We start from the raw sequence: 22539 nt of genomic DNA on the forward strand, positions 1-22539 counted from the left end.
TTTAAGAGGTATTTGTAAATTGTTATTCAATTGTATAACAATTTAGGGGCCGGTGTGTAGGAGCCCTATTGAGAAACATGTCCTGTGGGTGTCGCTGTTTTCATGTTTTTCTGTCAATTATAAATTTTTTTGATTATCTGACCACAGACAGGTGTGCATGAGCCAGATGGAGAAATGGTTTTTGACCGCTTGTGCGGGAAATGAAGCAAAAGAGTAGTCCAATCCGTTCAGTAGTGTAAATAAATAAAAGAAACAAAGTAATGCAAAGTTGATCGGAGTAAAAGACTCATTTTTCTTCGTCGTATAAGGAAACGACAGCCCGCTTGGCGCGTCAATCAACTCTGGCGTCGCACATCTCAGTGTATCAAAGGAGCTAGAACTTAGTTAAATAGTTTCTACGCCTTTAGCTCCTACAGTCATCAAATCAAATCCAATCAAACTTCTTTTGTTTAGCACTTTTACTACATGATGGAAACTACATATCCAATAAAAATACAGTATATGAAAAAAAAAATGATACCACCACCAACAATGTGAATTTCGTTTAAAATTTATTTAAAATTCAAATAATCTTACATAATTTAACTGTGCTTATTACATGTTTTTACAAAAAAAATTATAACTACTCGTTACATTTCAACATTCATGAATCAAAACAATGATTTAAAAAAAAAATCAACTCAGATCTGATCCACTAGTCCTTATATTCTTTAACATTTTGATCTAACACTGAAATTCAACTATTGAAATGGTCTTTTCCTTGGAAAAAAATGAATCCCTTGACACCTATAGATGCAAATATGGATCCAACCACTTGGGCTCCAAAATTACCTTAATTTAGCATCTTTGATAGCAAAAAGTGATTTTTTTTTATTGCTGGAAATAAATTCAGGCGTCAAGGCGTCAGCAGCATATTCATGATTGAATAGTTTTTGATCTGAAATGAGAAACCGGACCAAACACAGGTAAAAATGTTAGTCAAAAAGAATCAACTAACTAAATTCTTTAGTATGGAAAACTTAAAACCACATTTTCAATATGCCCTAGAGATCAATCAATCAAACTTTATTTATAAAGCACTTTTCATATAAAAGCATAACACTGTTATGTGTTACTGTTCAAGTGCTAGAGACCAATGGATTATCCATTCGTCACAATGATTTCGCATTTTGTGGCGCTCTAACAGGAACCATTTTCAATGGTTCTGTCCATCTGCCTAGTTTTTCAGGGATTTAAATTTGGTCCACCTCGAGGAGTCACACACACGCTGAAAGGGCAGGGCGCCATGGTCAGGCCGAAGCGCTCCTTCACGGTAGGTGGAGGATTTCCTTCAGGATGTCTGAACTTGAAGGCTTGCAGTAAAGTGGTGACCGTCAGGAACAGCTCCATCTTAGCTAGCTGCTCTCCCATGCAGACTCTGCGACCTGGAAGGCACATGAGTGGAACCAGAGGTGAACTTGCATCGGCATACATGTCATCTTTAATGTACGGGTAAAAGAAAAGCATACCAATGCCAAATGGTATGAAGTACTCTTTCCTGAGCAGATTCCCCTCATTGTCCAAGAACCGCGAGGGGTTGAACGAGTCAGCATCCTCCCAAAGTGTTGGGTCTCTATGCACGGACCACAGGTTGGGAAAAATAACTGTTCCCTTTGGAATAGTGTAACCTCTGAACACTGAAGGAGGAAAAATATTTTAAAAAAAAAGAAGAAAAAAGTGGATGGTTGTGACATGATTCTGTTGCGTGAAGACCCATAGGCTGATTACCTGTTGTCTCTGAAGTCATGTGCGGAATGGCAAGGGGAACCACTGAGTGCAGCCGCTGCACCTCCATGATGGTGGCCTCCGTGAACGGCAAGCTTCCTTTGTCCGTCACGGAGGGAACCCGATGTTTTCCCACCACTCCATCGATCTCGGCCTGAGCTTTGTCTTCAAACGGACATCAAAACCCAATCAGAACAAAATGTAAGAAGTGGCTAAATGTCAAAAAGTCATTGTATTAGAGTTGGACAACTCCTTTCTTTTTCTACAGATGTTTTGTATTTTATCAGTAAAACATCTCTAAGCCTTTAAAAATGTTACAGTCTCTTTATATGCAGGCAATGTTTGCCAAAAATAACCCAAAAGAATGAAGTACAATCTACATGTTTCAAAGATACTGATCCATAAAATGCATTACTATTACTATCAATGCAAAAAACAACTATTTTTCACAGTCTGTTATGGTTTTCAAGTGATAATGTCCAATAAATATTACTGCAGTTCCTATTGGGTATTTATAAGGATTTAACCCTAGAGCACTATCACCGGGTGGTTTTCATCCGAGCAAAACTATTTACATGAATTTAACCATGTTTGTGTCTTCACCAGGGAAGTCTGACATGTCCGGGAAAAGGGAGACCAAAGACCAACCTCCTAGCATCATTTTATTATTTATTAAAAATCTTTTGTTCTCAAATTCCTACTTTTCAGTAATTTTTGAGCATGCTTTAGGAACTTCCTGTTTTTCTTTTTCACTTTGTTATACATACCACAGTTGAAAATAAAAGAAAATCACTACAATTTATCATGTGTTGTCATGTCTGGATCTATTTTTTGACAACTACTTTTTGTTGGGTATATTATATCGGGTACCAAAAACAACGGCAAAAGTGATGGTGTAACTTATTTTAGCGGAAGTGTTCTAGGGTTAATGTAAAATCTGCAGTTTAGAGGACAATAGTAGGACATTTTTGAGGCATTACGCAGACTGGATTGTTGCTGCTTTTACCTTGGACGTCAGGGTGTAAGATCATGTATAGCAGAAACCATAAAATGGAATTGGTAGTGGTGTCTGTGCCAGCAATAAAGAGGTCTCCTATAACATAGAAGAGATAGTCATCTGTGAAGCTGCTGTCCTCCACTCCTGCAGCTTGCTGAGTCAACATCTCTATCAAGTACATGTCTGTGAGGTCCCTTGGATTGTCGGGATCCAGCGTGTCACGGTGCTTCGCAATAATCCTCTTTAAGAACGCGGTGATGTCACGCTCCACCTGCCGTAACTCCTTGAAAACGCCGAAAGGCAAATAGTAGAGCAGCGGAAAGATGTTGATGAGGACCGCTGGACTGTTGATGCAGATTTTCAGCCCGTGTTCCATGAGGCGTATCATTGTGCGGAACTCCACGTCGTGGTGGTGGAAGCACTGGCCCAGGATCAGGGAGCAAATGACGTTTGACACAGAGTTGCCGATCAGGGTGGCTGGGTCCACGCCGGCACTGCCACGCTCCTCGTTCAGCCGGAGCAGCTCTGCTTTGACGCCGGCCAGGCCTCGTTGTATGCAAGGTTCCAAACTCAGCTTTCCCAAGCCAAAGCTCCGAAGTGTGGTGTGGCAGAACTTGCGTTGTTTTCTCCATACTGGTCCATAGGGGGCAAAAACGATTCCTGAAATTGGAGATTTCAAGACATCAGCTTTTGTTTTGGTTTGTTTTCTGTCCATGGGTTTATGAAAATATATTACTCAGCATGGGATTAAGGTATGGATTTTTCCAAATTACCTCATTCTTAGTTTGATATAAAGCTAGTTTAGCTATTTTCACTGAAAATGAGCATAATGGTCACGTTTATTTTGACAATCCCTTTGTTCTTTAAGCTAACTCCACTACAGGGCCTTCTTCAAGGCACCTGATCTCTGTTTTACTGTGTGATGTCTGGACCAGCAGATACTGATCATATCTGATAAAATGTTGTTTTCATTTGTTGAGCTTTTAACATGCAGGCTATATTTTATTTTAAAGCGCAATATAAATGAATTCAACTTAAAACTTCAACTTACAGTTGAATAGAACCGGTTCTGCTATGATTTACCAAGATATTGTGACATTTGGAGCTTCGCAAGGTATTTACATAGGAAAACCCACGATCCTTTCAGAGTAAAACCCAGAGACAGAAGCATGGAGCATATCACTTGTTTACAAGAAACATCAGGAGGTGGTCTTCTGCTCTGAGCTCGGGCTCTCCATCCCTCCATCTCTGCAGCTGAAACTTCTCGTTCCTCCTCATCTCTCTTCCTGCAGCCATCGGCTTTTCCATGTCTGCTCCCCACTTTGCTCTCTCCTGATCTACTTCCTGTATTTCTCATTTCCATTTTTTTGCCTCGGAAAGATCTTTTTCGCAAACATGTATAAAAGAATTATGGAATGCATCAAAAAATGAATAAAAAAATAAAAAACCCTCCCTCCCTCTGTTAACCCGTAAGACGAAGATGGTCTGGATCCCTGAGTCTGGCCAGGATGCAACATTTTACTGGATTTTGGCCTGAAAATGAGAATCTGGATGGAAGTACCCCCCCATTAGCTTTAAGATGGCTAAATACTTTGTGCTCTAATAATTTAGGCTAATTTTGATGACATCAAAGTCAGTCCAATTTCTTAAGTTAATTATGGCTTTCCCACTATAGTAAGCTGATTAGCACTTATTTGCATCATCATACCAATAATATTGGCATAACCACAGTATTTTGTAATAATTTGGCTTTCATATTTTTATCATCTGAAGCTGTTTTAGCCGACAGGAGGAGTTAGCTCTGAATGAAACCACCAAATATTGGCTGACTGATGACATGGGAGAATGAAATGAGTCCAGACACATAAACACACCATATAAATAGAAAATGTTATTATCTGCTAAGTTATGATGGTGAGTTTTTTCTGTCTATCTGTCCATATGTATTCAAAAAAAGCTCTAAGTGATCGACCACATGCAGAAAAAGGATGTAGGAGATTTTTTTAATGCAAACATTTTATGACCTCACTGCTTTGAACAATTACATTTATTATTACAATTACTTTTGGCAATCCTTTATATTGCTCTGTTAAAGCAAAAAAACAACAACATAACACAATATGCTACTGTGAAACATCCCCTTTATAATTAGTTACATCCAACACTCCATCTGACCTGATGGTATGAAGCAGCAGCTATGTCACGCTAAGATGAAAGGTATGAACGCAAAATCAAAGATAGGGAAAAAAGGGAGATGAGACACAACGCATGTGAAAATATTTGTGTTGCAATGGAAATTTTTTTTTGAAAACAAAAGGTTTTTTTCTTTTGAGAAAAACAAAAGTTTTTGAAAACAAAAACGTTTTTAAGGAAAAAAAAGGTTTTGAAAGCAAAAAAAAAAGTTTTTTAAGGAATATTTCATATTTTCATTTGCTACATAGAAAGTTTTGATTGCAATGTCTTGGCATATATCACTTCATAAAAACATGGCAGATTCAACACCACTGACTGAAAACGTAGGTGAAAGACATGTCAGACATGCTAAATCAAAATACTGAAACCTTTCACATTCTGAAACTATTTAGGTCATTTCTCATCAAAGTGGTGCAGTGATATGCCGTTTAACCTCTGATCGGAAGATTGCAGGTTTGATTCCCACCTTGCCAGCATATGTCGAAGTGTCCTTGGGCAAGGCACTGAAGCCCACCTTATCTCTGGTGGAATGTTGGCGACAGTGCTCGGCAGGGGAGCCACCATCAGTGTGTGAATGTGTGTGTGACTCTATGGTGCTTTGGGTCTAATTACTGAACTTATATAAGAAAGATCAAATCATTTGTAGCTGAAGTGTGATTTATTGATACTTCAGGATTCTTAACTCTTTCTGATAAAAGTTATGAACCGGATAATGATAAATCATTTAATAAAATGGTTTCGGTAGAACGGATGTGATTATATAAGTTTGCTTCCTTCTACTCCCTTTCAAGCAATCTTTGATTTAATGTCTAATTATACTAAGTTTGATACGTCCTTGTGTGAATGTATAACTGATGATTGTTTGTTTTTGTGTATTATTCTTATTTGATTGCTTGAAATAAACCATTTCAAGTCAAATCAAAGTGTAGATTTTTAGAAAAATGGACCATGAAAAAGAATTGATCTAAGATTCTTTTAAATCTTAAAACAATGCCTTTTTTTCTCAATAATTCATCTGTGCAGAGCTACAGTAACATTTGGCATATGCAAAACTATGATATCTTCTTCTCAAGCAAAAATGTTGCCAACTGAAACAGCGTTATTTTCTAAAATGGGAATTGGAATCTGATTCTGACCACAAAGAAGAAGCAGACAAGCTGAGGAGGCTTTAGAACTCCTGCACACACATACAATAATAATCAAGCCTCTAAATGTGTCAACAACCAAGTTAAAGTTGCTCTTTCCCCATACATGTGTTTATATGTTAATAATGCCATTAAAAAAAAACTTTTAAGCTCCTTTAGTCAATTATAATATAATTAAATCAATATTATACTCTTTTTAATTTATATCTTTTTACTTTTTATTATGTATACTGTATTTGTATCTTTTTTCTATGGACCACATCTGAGTCTGAAAATAAAAGTGTGTTAATTTGACCTCTTTTATGTTCCTTAAAAAATATGAATTTGAACTTTTGATATTTCTTCTGTAACTATAATAATCAGATAAATGTGTCCCAGCTTTCCTCATTTCCCGGTATTGTTTATAGATGAGCTGCTTACCTTTGCGTTTGGTCAGGATGGTGACGAGAGGGATGTCAGGTCTGTCAGAGAAAACCTCCGGCTGGTTGAGGAGGGCGTCTCTGATCAGATGGAAGCCGTGCAGAACGACGATCAGCTGGCCGCCAATGAAAAGGCTGTGTATGTTCCCGAACACGGTGGCTTGCTGCCTTAAAGCCTCAATTTCTATAGCGTTGGTGCTGTTCGGCTGACCTGCGATTTTCGTCCTAACAGAAGGAGGCACGAAAAAGTTGCCGAAGTTCCCGACGACAGGCCACGGCTTTGGACCTGGAGGAATGTTTTTGTATATTGTACGCTGCTTCTGATAAAAACGGACTAAATAATAGACTAGCAAGAACAGAAGTGAGGTTAAAAGGTTTGAAAGCGACAGCACAGAGCTCCAAATGAGTCCAAACGACGATGAAACCATGGCGAGAGTTAAAATATACCAAATTTGGTGAGCCAGCAGGGCATTTTCGGAAGAAAAAACGGTGTCCGCGCCGTTCACATGCTCTTCCTGTGTTGTTCTGAGAGGACGAAAACAGCCTCCTTCCGTTACAGCGCTCCTATTGGCCGACAGTTCTCAGGCAGACTGTGATTGGTCTATCAGCACTAAAAGAGAAACAGTGCCCCGCCCCCTTTCATAGGTCTTATTTACAGTGAATGGATCTCTCCCGTTTTTACAGACCCCTTTTTTGTTTTTCTTTTCTTTTTATAATCTATTAAAAAAAACATTAAAACTATAATTATGTTTCCCCCTATGGTCAGAATTTAACAAAGTGTTTGGTCTGTCTAATTGATCAGCTCAATGTTTTTCTATCTTTAAGTTTACCTCCTTCAAACTTTTTCAATGATGAGTTCCTAGTAAGATATTTCGTTCGGCAAGTACCAAGGCAGCATTGCATTCTAGATATTTCGGTTTCATATACCTAAAGACAGAGGCAGAATTACCATTAGGCATACATAGGTGATAGCCTGGGGCCCCCGATACTCTTGGGGCCCCGAGCTGAACACTTAATAAAATGCCTAAAATAAATTTTGCATTCATCATTATCTAACTTTGTCATTAAAAAGCACCCTAAAATCACTGAACTGGCATAAGATTGATTGTGCAAAAGTGTTTGGTCCTCCCCTGTCCTTCAGCAGCAATGGTATATTCCAGTGACCAGCAAGGCAGAGACTTGCAAGTTAGACAGCAAACACAGCAGCATTGTCAAACTGGGCTGTTTTCTGCCCAATAGGGCAGCTTTGTGGGTAAAAATAGCTTTAGGTGGATGGACATAATTTGGGCGGGTTTGGGAGATTCCAGTTCCTGGTTGAAACACGTTTCAAGCAGGGAAGTGCGGTCTGGGGAGGCTTCACCTATTTTTAAAATTTGTACTCAAAGACAATCTGATTAAAAAAAGATGCCTGGCACATCATAATAAAATCTGTCCAAACAGAAAAACGTAAATAAGTCATATATTCCAAATGTTTCATTTGTGGTGGATTTTAAATGTACACTAACAACTAAAGACTTCTTAACACATAATTATCAACTTTAATGTGAATTCCCACAACAAAAAAATGTTGTTTTAAAATAATCATGACTGCATTGTTGGAGCTGTCAGTAAGATGGGGTAAGAGATAAGATATTCCTTTATTGTCACTGTCCACTTGGAGAATAAAACTGAAGCAGTCACCAACACAGTACCAAAGAAGAACAAAAAAAAAAACACATAGAACAAAGTATAATATAAAAAGTATAGCAGGGTTTTGTGAGCAAAAAAGGACTTCAAAAGAAGAACTCAGAACTTTCATTTGACAATCATTCTTGCCACATGTATGATAAAAACACATTTTTTTTGTCAAATGTCAGGTTTCTCCCTAATCTGAGCCTCCGTTTTAGTTTCTCTAACCCCCATTATTGCATTATTGAGTGTTTTTTTCCAGAAAATGTAAAGGAACAACTGAAATCCTTAAAAAAAAGAAACAAACACATCTAAAGATCATTTTTTTCAATTGTAAAATTACTGCAACTGCCGTTTTAATTGTTGTGTCTGATGCAGCTTTTAATCTGTATAAAAATGTATTTTACAATCTAAAATTGTAATTAAAAAAAGGAAGGTTATGCAGTAAATCATTACAATTATATTTTATTAGAGTGCTACAACTTGAGTACTACAGTTAACAAATGTATGGCTACTGCAAATAACACAAACTCAATGAAATTAAAAGAATATAAAGTTGAATTTAAGACAAAAATGGCAGCTTTGGTACAGTTACAGATGTTGAAAACACTAAGGCACCTTGTGACCTCAGTACTATATCATATTGAGGTCACACTAAAGACACATTGCAGTATTTGCAGTTTTCATCTACTAAAACAAAGTACTGGAAGAATAAAGCTGCTATGTTGAAATAAAAGTAGTTGTGATATCAAGAGAATAAGAAAAAGATTAGTGTAACAAAAAAGCTGTAACTCATTGCAGCACTTTATCTTATAAATAAACCACAGTGGTAAAATTCCTAATCATCCTTTTTGCTGTAATTCTCTTTTTCTCTAACCTATATTCTATGAATGAGGATTAAGTAGGTAGATTTTGGTCCCTGCACAATAGACAATACTGACTGAGTGAACTCCACTCCAAAGGGTGGTAAAGGTGACAGGCAAAGGTGCTACAGCATCTGAGGAGCGTTACTCCTCCCGTGTGCTTTGTACCATGGAGTACGTCTTGCAGGGATTCTTCAAGCATACAGACGGCCAGGTGAGGGGCCAAATGAAGGAGCACGGCACCGACGTTTGCACGTTCCTCTCCAGGAAGTTAAACAATGGGTTCCACCAGGTGTTGGTGAGATAGTTGTTGGGTGAGCATTTTAGGGTCTGTTACAAGAAAAAAAAAAAGAATTGGAAAAATTAAAATAAATCATTTAGTTGTGAAAAAATTGACTTGTATCAAGAAAAGAACCAACACATTCTCACAGCACTTTTTCATTTTTTTTATCATCGTTCCTTCGGATGTTGCGTTGGTAGGTGGTTGCTACTAAAGGCGGTGTCACACAGCCACTACATACATTTTGCCCAAATTGCACAGAGGAAAATTGGTCTAGCGTGAATATATGTGGAAAAAAGTTGTGGTCTACGTGAAACTGTCGCAAATGTATCATGAATGAATCATGTTAAAACCACGGAAGAGGTACGAATAAACCGCGCAAAGGACACGTAACTCAATGTAGAACATGAACCGTTTGTGATTGTTGCGCTGTTTACATGCAATTCATTAGTGATTAGTGCATCATTTATGTAACGTATTGTGATATGTGCGCTGTATACGTGATATAAAAGTTATACGTTGGTGGTACATGAAAAGTCCGTTGGACATACCAGGAACACTCGTGGAAAGCCACAGAAAGCCATATCTCACTAAAATCATTACGTAAGTTTTACGTAGAAATTGCGTATAAACTACGTCAAATACGCGTAAACTGTGTAATTCTCAACCAACAAAAAATTTTGAACAGCTTAAAATCGAATTCACATAAAGACCCGTCTGCACACATCAACGAAAGACGAAGGCAAGAAACACGTATGAATTACATAGATCAAGCACGTATCCCAAAAGACAGAAATTTTATACGTAGAAAATGCGCAAAATGTACATAGTGGCTGTGTGACAAGGCCTTAACATGCATAGAGGAATATACAAAAACATCCTCAGATACATCTCCATAATTTTCTGTTGGCTTACATCAAGTTTATTTTCTCTGCTCCTTGTGGTATTTGCTTGGTAACAAAAACAACAGTTAACCAGATGACACAGGTCATTTTTCTACTAAAAAAAGTATGCGAAAATGTAAAATATGAACAAATAAGTTCTCAGTGTCTTATATTTTCTTATAAATTTAGGAGCAACAAAGCATGTTTCAAGAGTTTGGCTCATATCTCTTGATAACAGTTCTCCAAGGGTCAGACAAATAAATAATTTGCATTGGGCTGAGCCCTGAACATTGGTCTATTGCAACATTTTTATCCTTTTTCTTCTTTGCCAATTTGCTCGGTGACCTAAATTGGGTCAAGCCTTGGCTGTCGATCAGATTGCATCAAATGTGAGAATATTCTTATATAACAGGAATTCAGAGTCAGTGTAATAACTGCTGAGTCAAATCATCATCTCCATCTTTTCGTTTTTTTTTAATTTTTTTGTAAAACATGGCACTGAACATTGTAGCCAAAGCAGATCAATTTTTACCGCACACATGAGACTGAAAAAGCATGTTATCACACAAGCTACAAGAAGCAGCCTAATATATGTTGTAACTAAACACCCATATAAGAGTTCCCTTTACTCCCAAATAATGATACTAAAGAAATCAATGCAGTATCTTGTTGGGTGATGGGGGGAAAATTCACGGGTATAAAAAAATAACTTAAGTATTGATTTGAACATGTCTGATTTATGATCTAAAACTTATGGAACCTGGAAAACAAAACAAAAATGAAAACCGATCAAAAACTTGGTTTTCCATTTTTAAAAGTGCAGCATAAAGTTTCTGCCGTTTTTAAAAACTTTCAGCAAGCTTGTAGTGTTAAATCATTGTTACTTTAACCTCCACATGCTGTTTTACTGAAATATTTTTGCTGATGTGCTAATGTATAAAGTCAAACTTCAGTTGTATTGAGAAGACATTCTCCAAAAGTCTCTATACTTCCCACCGTTCATTATTAACCCATTCATGCAACATTTTAATGATACTGCTATTCGGCAGATACCATTGTACACATTTTTAATAAATGATGCAAATATTGCAAAAAATATAAAGTTATTTGATCGACAATCGTAGCTGAGTAAGAGTGCTGTTTATTGCCTCTGCAAAAAGTAAAAAGTGGGTTTCAGTAAAACTACTCTAAGCTGTGCTTTTAGTGCAAAAAGTTACTGAAATAAATGTAACTTGTTGCTACCCATCTCTAGTAAAACGTGTAAAAAAGGAGACTGTGCTACTTTTTGATCTTACTTGTGCAAACATGCCACTGAACATTAACAGACAAAACAGAAGAAAAAACAAATCAAAGTCATCTTAGACCAGCAGAAAGGATGTTTCAGGCAAAATGAAAAAAAAATCTACTTTCCAAACAATTTCTTATATCAATTTCCCATTCAAATTCTCTTATATTTTAAGGCAGAATCAGACTAAAGTTGAGCTTTCCTTTTGACCTTAATTTCTAAGTTTCAGGATGTGATAAAAATGTTGAATATATATCGGCATATTTTTTGGTTTATTCTCCATTTTTGCTAAAACTTTTTTCAATGTAAATCTATTTATAGCTGCTCTTCTTTATTGAACTATTGTGACAGTTGACCTTCGTTGCAAAGCAGTTTGTTTCTACAGTCTCCACTAGAGGGAGTACTTCAAAAACTCAATGGTAATTTCAAGAAAGCAGACATTAAAAGGTATATTTTATAAGTATAAAACATTGAAAAGTGAAGCATCTGAAACTCTTAACTATATGATTCTCAGTAATAGTAAACTTGTTGTAGACTTCCAAATAAAGAGCTGTGTCCTGCAGCTGTGGGTGCATGTTGCCGCTCAGTATCCTGACCTGTAGGTTGGCCATGGTATGGTACCACCAGAACAGACGGGATGTGATGAAATAGGCCACGACTACGTCCACGCTGTAGTGCTCATGGGCCACCAAGATGCAGACCACACCCACGGCACTCAGCAGCCAGCATATGAGATGGTACCACCAAAACGACCGCGGCGAGTCTAACATAAAACGGAAAAAAAAAAAAAAACATGACTCCTTTTAACTGAAATGACAAAGACAACACATTTCCTGTATCGATAGGGTTTTAGCAGACAATTTACACCAAACCACAAAAAAAAAGTAATATACAAAGAAAATTCAGATCTGAATACTAAAACAAACAAGTTGATTTAGGAGGACCATGCATTATTGTGTGATGCAAAACTAAAATGGTACTCACACTCCTTAATGAACAAGTAGGTGAGGGTGAGCATCACTGTGTGTCCACTGTAGAGGAAGTCTCCACACAGCAGATGCGAGTTTGTCATGGACAGGCCTCCACCTGACATCAGCCGCAGAATTCGCTGAATTTTTGCTTGGGAGTCTCCGTGAAGCTGCCAAAAGGAACAAACTCAAACAATTATTTGAAGTACTGTAGGACACAAACATCTGAATTGTCTAACATTTTGAAAATAACAAGCTTATTTCTTGAGTTTAGTCTCTATTTAACACCTCGAGATCCTCGACTTACAACTCAAATTGGCCGTTTCTCTCTGCTTGCATGATAACTTTATAGTTGTCACATTAAAACAGGAAATTAATTGAAAACAAAGAATTTAATATAACCCTCTACTGCGCTTCTATTAAAAAAATATTGGGTCAAAAAGTCCTGCAGTGCAGCTGTATGATGTTTTTGTACCACTCACTCAGCAAGCAAATGCCAAAAGCACATGTTTCAGATCAGACATGGAAGTACCTCAATATCCCTGGTGCACTTGAGGCCATAAAAGACTTTCTTTCTTGCTTTTTCATTTATAGAGCATCTGCTGCGTGAATGTCCAAAAATAATACCAGATGTTGCTTTAGCGATGCTCACCTTAGGAGCACAGGTCATGTGCACGCCAGGCACAGGCAGGGTGGTGATGTACATGGTCACACAACGGTACAGGTACAGGGTGCCGATGAGGAAGAAAAACCTTCGGAACACAATAGACCTGCAGATGGAAATGAAGCACATGTCACTCGTGTGCACACTTCCACTTCTTTACTTGTTATTGAAGGTTACAACTTTGCTTTGAGTAATATACCTAATCACACATTTTTCCCAAATCTGATTCTGGTTTGATGCCATTTTATTTTCTACTTAACAGTAATCATAAATTGGTGAGGAGGAACTTTGGATTAAGTTTCTGATCCTATTAATTGCCTAAAAAAGGGAAGGTTTTCTGAAAGTATCAGGTTCCTGACTAAAAAGCAGTTTCTTCAGAGATCTACTTTAATAAAATGTTGGGAATAACATTTAGGGATGGCTTTAGAGTTTTAGGTTCCCTGATATAGTCCATATCCTTCTATTATTTCCATCTATATAAATCATAGGGTGGAGTAAACACTTCTTGTTTTTATTTTAGATTAAATTAAAAACAAACCAGACTGAAAATTATACAAATATGGCAATGGGTCATTAAAAGAAAAGGATTAAAGTTTCATAACTGATGATTTTTATTTTTTAAATTACAAGGAAACGTTAAAATCCACGCTAGATATTTTTTTGTCTATTCACCCACCATCCGGATCCTGATTTAAGTGTCTATTTAAATACGTTTGGTTTGAATGATACTTGTAATTTTCTCTGTAAATGTATGGCACATTAAAATACAAAAAAATCAATTATTAATCTTTTATGAGCTGTAGAACTTGAACAACATAAAAAACCTTTTTTGGGAAGCAGAATCTACAATGAGAAGTCATTCACCTTCAATCACAAATCTATCAAAAGAAAACCAAATGGTTCTTACTTGTATTTGAAGAAAAACAGCTGGATCATCCAGATGCCCAGCAGCAGCATGCCGTTGATCTCTGTCACTGCAAAGGCCCACTGGACCCGGTCGATATAGTCAAAAAACTTATCAGGCAGGGGTGGGCTAGTCTCTTTAGGTGGGACTCTCTCATGCACGACGGTGATGACCACGGTTGTCAAGACCAGGTTAAAAGCAGCGTAGAAAAAAGCGATCACTGTCTTCCACCACTCGGTGGGGAGACGGTTGACTTTAGACTCAGGCACTGTGATTTTCACATAGTCATTGTGTCTGCTCATGCCCTTCCGGAAACCCCTCTTGGCCTCCTCGCCACTCGGAGCGTGGACGGGGCAGGGTTTCGTGGTGCTGGGCTCGGCATCATTGTCAATTTTTGGCTTCAGATTATCAGTGGCAGACTCCCTGGCGTTTCCAAGCTCCTGTGAAGCCATGAGTGTCTGTTCAGTCCACCTTAGGAAGAAACACTCTCCAGCTGCCAAGATACAGAAAAAAAAAGTGTTAGATGTGGAATTATTGAGGATGCTTTTATTGCTTGGTTGCATTAAAGGGAAAAAATGAAAATGTATCTGTTTTCTTTCCTTAAAACATATTTTAGATAACTGTATAAAAAAGCAGGGGAAAATTCAAGGAACCTGGGTAAAAGACTGTAAAATTTATGCCAAACTCTGTGGCTCCCCTGAGCAGTCCAAGGTTGTTCTTATCAGGAGCCTGCAAGATTTGGAAAAATATTTACCCACTACAGTCTAAACAATAGATACGTGAAGTTCCTGGTCTTACGAAATGAGGAGACAAACTCTACTATCCATGGCTTCTAAAAAAAACAACACTTTTTCTTCAACAGTCACCCGCAACCACAACTCTCAGAGAGATCTGAATGATGAGCAAACCGACCTCCAAATATTCAGTGATAATGACAACAACCTTCAAGACATCGACCCTGATCAGTTCTTTTCCACTGTTAATATGGACTGCAAATATTACAGCATAGATGACTTTAAAAACTCAGTTAACCCAGAAGAAAAACTGTCAATAATTCACTTTAACAGCAGAAGCATGTATACCAACTTTGAAGACATCAAGGACTATTTACAGAACATCGGGCATTCCTTTTGATATCATAACCATATCTGAGACTTGGTTCAGCCGCGACAAGGACGCTGACTTTGAATTGGAAAACTATGAACTTAACTATGTGAACAGAGTAAACAAAAAAGGTGGAGGAGTCGCAGTATATGTGGAAAAAATATGAAGTTTACGGTAATTGATAAATTGTCTGTCGCAGTGGATGGAATACTGGAATGTCTCACAATTGAAATATGTAACAATTCAGGGAAAAATGTCATTGTTTGCTGTGTTTATAGGTCGCCAGGGTCAAGCTTAGAAGTGTTCAGTGACTGGATGGAAAAGATGTTTACCTCTCTAAATAACAAAATATTATACATCTGTGGAGACTTCAATATCGATCTGATTAACCCCAGCAAACATGAAGCCACCGACGACTTTATCAGCAGGATGTATGCTATGAGTTTATATCCAACCATAACAAGACCCAGCAGAATCACTACGCAAAGTGCTACTCTCATTGATAATATTTTTACAAATAATATAGAATACACTCATATGAGTGGACTAATGATATGTGACATAACTGATCATTTACCAGTTTTTGCACTATTTGACATCAATGTGAAGACAAAGAAAATTATAAAAGAACCAGTCTACAAAAGGTTAAGAAATGAAAAAACCATGAATGCTCTAAATAATGACTTGTCCAGACAAAACTGGAAGTCTGTGTACAGAGAGAAAGATGTCGATATTGCTTATAAATGTTTTTTAGAAATATTTAGCTCACTTTACAATAAGAAATGTCCAATTTATAAATTCAAGAACAAATTTGCCAAATGCCCTTGGTTAAACACCGGTCTACAAAATGCTTGTAAAAAGAAAAATAACCTTTTTAAAAAATTCTTAAAACAGAGGACAAGAGAAACTGAACAAAGATATAAGTCATATAAAAATAAACTAACTGAAATAACACGTTACAGTAAAAAAGTGTACTTCAATAATCTACTGAATGACATTTACCTCTCCCGCCTCACCCGCAAAGCCATCAGGATTGCAGGGGACCCCTCACACTCATCCCAGAGACACTTCAACCTGCTGCCATCAGGGAGGAGGCTGCAAAGTCTGCAGGCCAGAACCAGCAGACTAAAAGACAGTTTCCTCCATCAGGCGATAAGGACACTCAACTCCCTCCCTGCCCTCCCCCCTCTGGCCCCTCCACTCCGTCCTACAAGCCCACACTGAAAACTTTCACAACAGTTCAGATCACCACTTTCACCAAAGACTGCCATCACTAACTCATCCACTTACTGTTCTCAGCACTGTTGTCACTTTAAACTGCCACTTTAACCATCTCATTGCTCTCTGCACTGTTTAGACTCCTGTTATTCTTCTTATTATTGCTGTCTTTTTATCTATTTTTTAAGTCATTTATTTCTTTATTTTTTATATGCTGCTTGCACTGTGGGGTGAGAGGAAAGCAATTTCATCTGTGCTGTATGTCTTTATGGATGCAGTACATTTGACAATAAAGCCGACTTTGACTTTGACTTTGACTTTGACTAAATACAACGTAAAGCGAGTTTGGGAAATATTAAATAACATCATTAAAAATGGGACAAAAAAGCGAACTTATCCAGATTACCTTACAGATGAGAAGGGTCAAGTTATGACATCAATGTAGCAGCAAATGGTCTCAATAACTATTTTGTAAATGTGGGTCCAGAGTTGGCAGCGGAAATTCCAAAATGCAAAACCAGCAAAGACAATAATCCACCCATAGAAAGGATCCCACAGTCAATCTTTCTCTCTGATGTGAACGAAAATGAGCTGATATCAATTGTGAATAATTTCAAGAGTAAAAACTCAAAAGATTGTGAGGATATAGATATGAAGGTGATGAAAAAATCATTTATAGTGGATCTAAGCCTATAACATACATATGTAACTTATCATTACAAACTGGGAGATTCCCAAACCAAATGAAAATAGCCAAAGTGATTCCTATCTATAAGAGTGGAGACAAACACCAATTTACAAACTATAGATACTACTATATTTTCTCTTTTTCCACAATTCTCAAAAATTTTAGGAAAAATATTCAATGATAAATTAGCTTTATTTATTGAAAAACACAACATTATGAATTAAAAAACCAATATGGCTTTAGAGAAAATAGATTAACCTCATTGGCTATCATTGATGCTGTGGAGGAAATCACAAATGCTCTGGACAAAAAGAAATATGCAGCTGGAATTTTCATTGACTTAAAAAAAGCATTTGACAATCTCAATCATGACATCCTACTTGAAAAACTGGAAGTGTATGGGATAAGAGGACTAGCGCTAGCTTGGGTCAAAAGCTATTTAACGGGAAGAAAACAATTTGTCAAGATTGATGAATATACATCTGAAACCAAAGAGATAAGTTGTGGTGTCCCACAAGGATGAATTCTGGGCCCGCTGCAATTCAATATTTACATAAATGACATATTCAATGTTTCAAAGCTTATGAAACTCATATTATTTGCTGATGACACAAATATATTCTATTCTATAGACAATTATAGGGAACTTATCAAGGTGGTGAACACAGAGTTAAACAAAATAAAATTATGGATGGATTACAACAAATTATCTTTGAACCTAGATAAAACCAAAGTGATGTTTTTTGGAAACTAAAACGCAAATAAAGAGCTCTCAATTGAAATAAATAATGTCTTAATCGAAAGTGTTACAGAAATCAAATTCTTAGTTTTTTTTTTATCGCTGACAAACTGAGTTGGAAGCCACACATCAGACACATACAAACTAAAGTCTCAAAAAGTATTTAAACATATATTAGGATACAACAGTAGATATTTATTGTACTGCTTCTTAATATTACCATATTTCATCTACTGTATAGAAATTTGGGGGAATAATTACAAAAGTTCATTACATTCTCTCTTTTTACTTCAAAAACGAGCCTTCAGAATTGTACATAAAGCCGGATATCTTGATCATACAAACAATCTATTTTATCAATCAAGACTTTTAAAACTGCCTGACTTTGTGGATTTTTACACTGCGCAACTTTTATACAGAGCCAGTTGGAAATCGTTACCATTCAATATCCAAAAACAGTTCTTAGAAAATGAAGGAGGCTACAGACTGAAGGAATGTAGGAAATTCAAGATCAAATTGATAAGAACCACAAAGAAAAGTTTCCGTGTGTCGGTGTGTGGCACTAAACTATGGAACGGTTTAAGTAATGAGCTCAAAAAATGTTCAAATATTCAAATATTCAAGAAAATGTATAAAGAAACTCTTATTTCAGGATATGAAGATAAGAGTGTTACATTGTAATGTGCAATAATGATTACTGAAATGTTTAAATTACAATCAATAAGCTATTGATTTTGTTTACTTGATCTGCAATGTGTAGCAATAATTTCTGGTTTAATGTTATCATGTGTTCTAATGATAATCAATTATTATTACATATCGGTACCGTTACTGTTTACTGAAATCATGAATGAATTACTAGGCACTGGATTTTGTTACTTGAAGAGAATCCATCTGATCAGAACCGGATTTAAAACACTGTAAAACTATCAAATGAATGAACTCAGTAGGGGTGGGATTATATAAGCTTGCTTCTTCCCACTCCTTTTCAAGCAATAAATCCAACTCTACTTATACTGATCACTGTATTTAATTAAGCAAATATGATTTAAATGACATTTTTGTTTTGTTTTCTGTCTTTTTAATCTATGCATTTCATCATTTCTGTAATGAGTTTGATAAATATGTGTAAATTCTTTATTGCTTTGACTACAATGCTTGAAATAAATCAATAAAATCAAAATCAAATCAAAAATCAATACTAATTTGAAAATAAGCCAGAGAAATGTTCGGTATTGAAATATTTACAGTCTTTAATCGTAGAGTGCTTTGTGTCATCAGAGATGTTGACCATTTCAAAAAGACTTAAGTACCATTAACAGCACTGTTAATAGACCAAATGTTGCTTTTGCGCTTGGAATGCATTACGATTAAAGTCCTCTGGGAAAGCACAAATGTGTTTACTTGCAAAGAAACTCAATAGCAAAAAAAAAAGGAAGGTACTGCTTGTTACAGGGCAGCTCTCAAATGTTTTCTTAGGACGGCTCATACCTGACAGAACAGTCAAATTTCAAGTTAAAATGCACTCTCACTGAGCAGATTCAATCCCAGTTATGTAACTGTTGGACGGCTACAGAGCAAAAACTCTGACTACCTTTCTAGGTTCATAAGGTATGTTAATATTGACCAAGATGGAAAATTAAATCAGAACAAACAAGAAGACAAAATAAGTCCATTACTGTGCTGGATCTGGGTTGCGATGTCGTGGCTCTGCATGAGCTATGCTGCAAGCTGCGAAGTGAAGGGCATTTAGGGGAGAGCCAGATTCTGTGTGAGACGAATTTTAGAGATGCACCAATTACATCACCATTTAGAGCCAAATGCCTGAGGGAAATTAACACCACTGTTTTTATAATACCCCGTCATTTGTCCTGTGCATATCACTCTTGAAGCTTATTGTTTTGAAGCCAAACAGGAAAGATGTGGCAAACACCATTTTTTTTGTTCAGTTTTGTTGAACAAACACAACACCAATGATGCTTTAACGTACTGAGGCGCTCACTAATTTGAGGAAGGGGTTAGTGACTGTTAAATTGCACTGCCTGTGCAGTGTGGCGGCAGGTCAGTGGCACAGTCTGCATTTGGCTAATTTTCCAGTCCATTCCTCCCTGCTGTACAGTGCACAGTATTTTCCCAGTCGCCAGTGTTCTGAAGGGATGGGTGGTGATGGAAAGCTGGCAGAAAACCCTGTTCAGCATGGACGCAAGCTGCACTAATGAATAACCCTGCTGCCTCCACACACCCAAGCTATTTCGGGTCTACCAGTTGCTTTTGAGGGCTACGTTTTACTGTGGGACACACAGTTTTCGCCTCGTTCTGGGTCCTTCTAAATAACATGCTGCTCCTACAACCTACTCATTTTCATCTCGCCGTCATGTAGGGCCTTCATCAAATGGCCAAAAATAAGCTACCCCAGAGAAGGGCCTGCTTCCTACGAACCAGTGACACCCAAAGATAAGCTGACAACAAAAGTAGTGAGGAAGATGTAACGTGATGCCCGCTTGGGCTTTTTAGCTCTTTACAGACTTGCATTGGTTTACAAAACTGTAGCTCCCATTAAAGAATCTCCCTCTTTAGAGCAGTGAAAGGAGAATCCCATTGCACAATTTTTTTGTGACAATATACTGGGATCATAACAGCAAAATCAATAGTGATTATAACAATGTTGTTAAACGATAGGCTTATCCCTTCAAAGGTCAGCTTTCACGGATTCGCATAGGTGGTTTGACAGAGAGTTTTTTTTAATGCCAGATGACCTTCCTGACTGTATTTTATCCGGGCTGGGGACCGGTACAGGGCGCAGTCCTAGACATGTTGAATTCTATAAGGAAATACAACTGCCAAATAAAAAAAGATCAATCAATGAAATGAAAGCATATTTGATATTTTAGGAGTGTTATAGGTCAATAAATATATAGGTAAATAGGTTTATAGGTAAATAAATATATAATTTATGTAATATGTAAGGTTCTTTTTAAGTTCTACGTAGATGAAAATTAAACTATGTTCAGATTTGTTGCAAGTCCTTGGTGAATTTAAAGGGAGGTCAGCTCAGCATATTAAAAAAAATCAACTTGTCATTTGCACAAGACAAAATTGGAGAAAAATGTTCTAATTCAAAGGGATGGAATGCAAAAATTCTGTTTCTGAGAAAGAATTTAGGATGGGCTTTGCACACATGGAGGAATTTGAAGATCAATGTTTCCCTTCACAGTAGTGCTCAGCCTAAAAAAAGCCAATGCCCACTTTTGAAGCAAGGTGTGTGGCGACCGGCAGGATATTAAAGGGAACCACTGCCGCTTGGAAGCAATTAAAAGCCACTCTCACACTTGTTAATGTCCATGCTCCACCATTAGCAGAGCAGCAAAGCCTTGAACGTAAACCACTTCTGTGAACATCAAGAGGATTCTCAACAACCGACCAAAGACAGTGTAACCTTTCATAATAATTTATCTTTAAATCTTAAAGATAACATGGCAGGAAATAGGCATAGATGATCATTTTTGATTGCTCTGTTGGATTCAGAGATTGTCATCGTCTTTTGTCGATTTCTTAACATTCATTTTAGGTTAACTAAAGGTTGCTTTAGTCACTATTTTGAAAGTCTTTTCATGGAGCTTGGATATATCTTAGTCCAAGAACCCTACATCCATTCTTTTCTGGGTACCAAAGCCACAAATGATGAGGGATGCTGGAAAGGACTGTCAATGACATGGCTGGGTGTTTCTTTTTTTAAATGCCTTACATACATATTATAGAGTGGGAAATTTGGCACATGTGATGCTTGGACCACAGCCACCTCTGAAGTTTACTCTTGGGGTGTAGCACAGTGACCCCACACAGTGTTAAACACAAGGTTATGCATAAGGCTTGGAGGGTGGGGCAACAGGTTATCCCAAGTCTAAAAAGAGAACTGTTAACGGAAAATCTAAAAATAGAAGAAAATCACAACTAAAGTTGTGCGGTTTCAGTAAATGAATAAAATAGACTGTTCCTTTAATTGGAAAATGGTAAATCATGCACAAATTATTACTAAATGTCGGCATATTTGGCATTAATCTAAACAAAACACGAGTTTGGCAGTAGACGTTCTGTACAGTTTACATCCCCATATGGCTTAAAAGTTGGATTTCATCCCTTGGGCACCACAGAATCCCGACCGTTACAAACGCATCGCGAATAGGCCAAAAACGCATGGAAGATTTGTCCATTCCTTTATTTTTCCCGGTGTTTTTTATGCATCCTACCTTTCCTTGCTTGGGCCTTCTTGCTGTCCTCCTCGGAATCCCTGATGCTTCCAGATGCTGCCCGAATGTCCGCCGCTGGTTGCACTGTTCCAATGCGCGGAGCTGTCTGTAGCTTTTGCTGAGGCGCTCCTCCCTGAAGCGCCACGAGCGCGCCAGTATCCCTCTGTAATTCACGGCTGTCCTGTAATCAGCGCATGTGTGTCGCCCTGTAACTATGTTCTTTTGAAATTGCTGCTCCTGGAGTTGGCGTGCGATGTTTTCAATTTTGTAGAAATCTGCTTATGTATCACTAGCAGATTATTTATTTATTACAATACAACTAAAGAAACATGAAAAATGCAAGTATTAAATGTAAAAATTCTATATTTTCTACATATATTCAATATTTCTCAATTCACCTGGAATTTTCCTTTCAAGTGTGAACCCTTCACGGATTCAGATCAGGTCGGTTACCCGGACATTCGCAGTTCTAACGGATAGACGGTGATGCTGAACTGATTTCAGACCAG

General features: G+C 37.3%; 2 protein-coding genes across 3 annotated transcripts; both read right to left on the reverse strand.

The window, feature by feature from the left end:
- Nucleotides 1-534: 534 nt before the first annotated feature.
- On the reverse strand, nucleotides 535-7087 carry LOC144994435 (cytochrome P450 2U1-like). Its single transcript, XM_078952273.1, has 5 exons — nucleotides 6520-7087; nucleotides 2771-3421; nucleotides 1768-1929; nucleotides 1509-1676; nucleotides 535-1424 (listed from the first exon to the last, which is right to left on the reverse strand). Exons 1-5 carry the CDS (start codon nucleotides 6944-6946, stop codon nucleotides 1225-1227), a joined length of 1608 nt encoding a protein of 535 aa, XP_078808399.1. The 5' UTR covers nucleotides 6947-7087; the 3' UTR covers nucleotides 535-1224.
- A 1548-nt stretch (nucleotides 7088-8635) lies between these two features.
- LOC144981222 (phosphatidylcholine:ceramide cholinephosphotransferase 2-like) lies at nucleotides 8636-22501 on the reverse strand. Of its 2 annotated transcripts, none has more exons than XM_078952279.1 (6): nucleotides 22031-22501; nucleotides 14038-14527; nucleotides 13119-13236; nucleotides 12483-12636; nucleotides 12095-12261; nucleotides 8636-9379 (listed from the first exon to the last, which is right to left on the reverse strand). In XM_078952279.1, exons 2-6 carry the CDS (start codon nucleotides 14484-14486, stop codon nucleotides 9194-9196), a joined length of 1074 nt encoding a protein of 357 aa, XP_078808405.1. In that variant the 5' UTR covers nucleotides 14487-14527; nucleotides 22031-22501; the 3' UTR covers nucleotides 8636-9193. The 2 variants fall into 2 exon arrangements, with proteins under 2 accessions (XP_078808405.1, XP_078808407.1); XM_078952281.1 differs by lacking the exon at nucleotides 22031-22501 and adding an exon at nucleotides 16141-16266.
- Nucleotides 22502-22539: the final 38 nt, after the last annotated feature.

This window comes from Oryzias latipes, chromosome 1, assembly GCF_053564925.1.
Source record: "Oryzias latipes strain Hd-rR chromosome 1, Olatipes_Hd-rR_3.1".
NCBI lineage: Eukaryota > Metazoa > Chordata > Actinopteri > Beloniformes > Adrianichthyidae > Oryzias > Oryzias latipes.

What these genes read in the sequence shown, in the direction of transcription:
- LOC144994435 (XM_078952273.1), bottom strand. Translation starts at nt 6,946, where the DNA reads ATGGTTTCATCGTCGTTTGGACTCATTTGGAGCTCTGTGCTGTCGCTT. An exon ending in CATCCTGACCAAACGCAAAG is followed by an intron (nt 3,422 to 6,519) that starts GTAAGCAGCTCA and finishes CTCCAATTTCAG; the next exon opens with GAATCGTTTTTGCCCCCTAT. An exon ending in CTTACACCCTGACGTCCAAG is followed by an intron (nt 1,930 to 2,770) that starts GTAAAAGCAGCA and finishes GTCCGTTTGAAG; the next exon opens with ACAAAGCTCAGGCCGAGATC.
- LOC144981222 (XM_078952279.1), bottom strand. Translation starts at nt 14,486, where the DNA reads ATGGCTTCACAGGAGCTTGGAAACGCCAGGGAGTCTGCCACTGATAAT. An exon ending in ACATGACCTGTGCTCCTAAG is followed by an intron (nt 12,637 to 13,118) that starts GTGAGCATCGCT and finishes TCCTTTTGGCAG; the next exon opens with CTTCACGGAGACTCCCAAGC. An exon ending in CTACTTGTTCATTAAGGAGT is followed by an intron (nt 12,262 to 12,482) that starts GTGAGTACCATT and finishes GTTTTATGTTAG; the next exon opens with ACTCGCCGCGGTCGTTTTGG.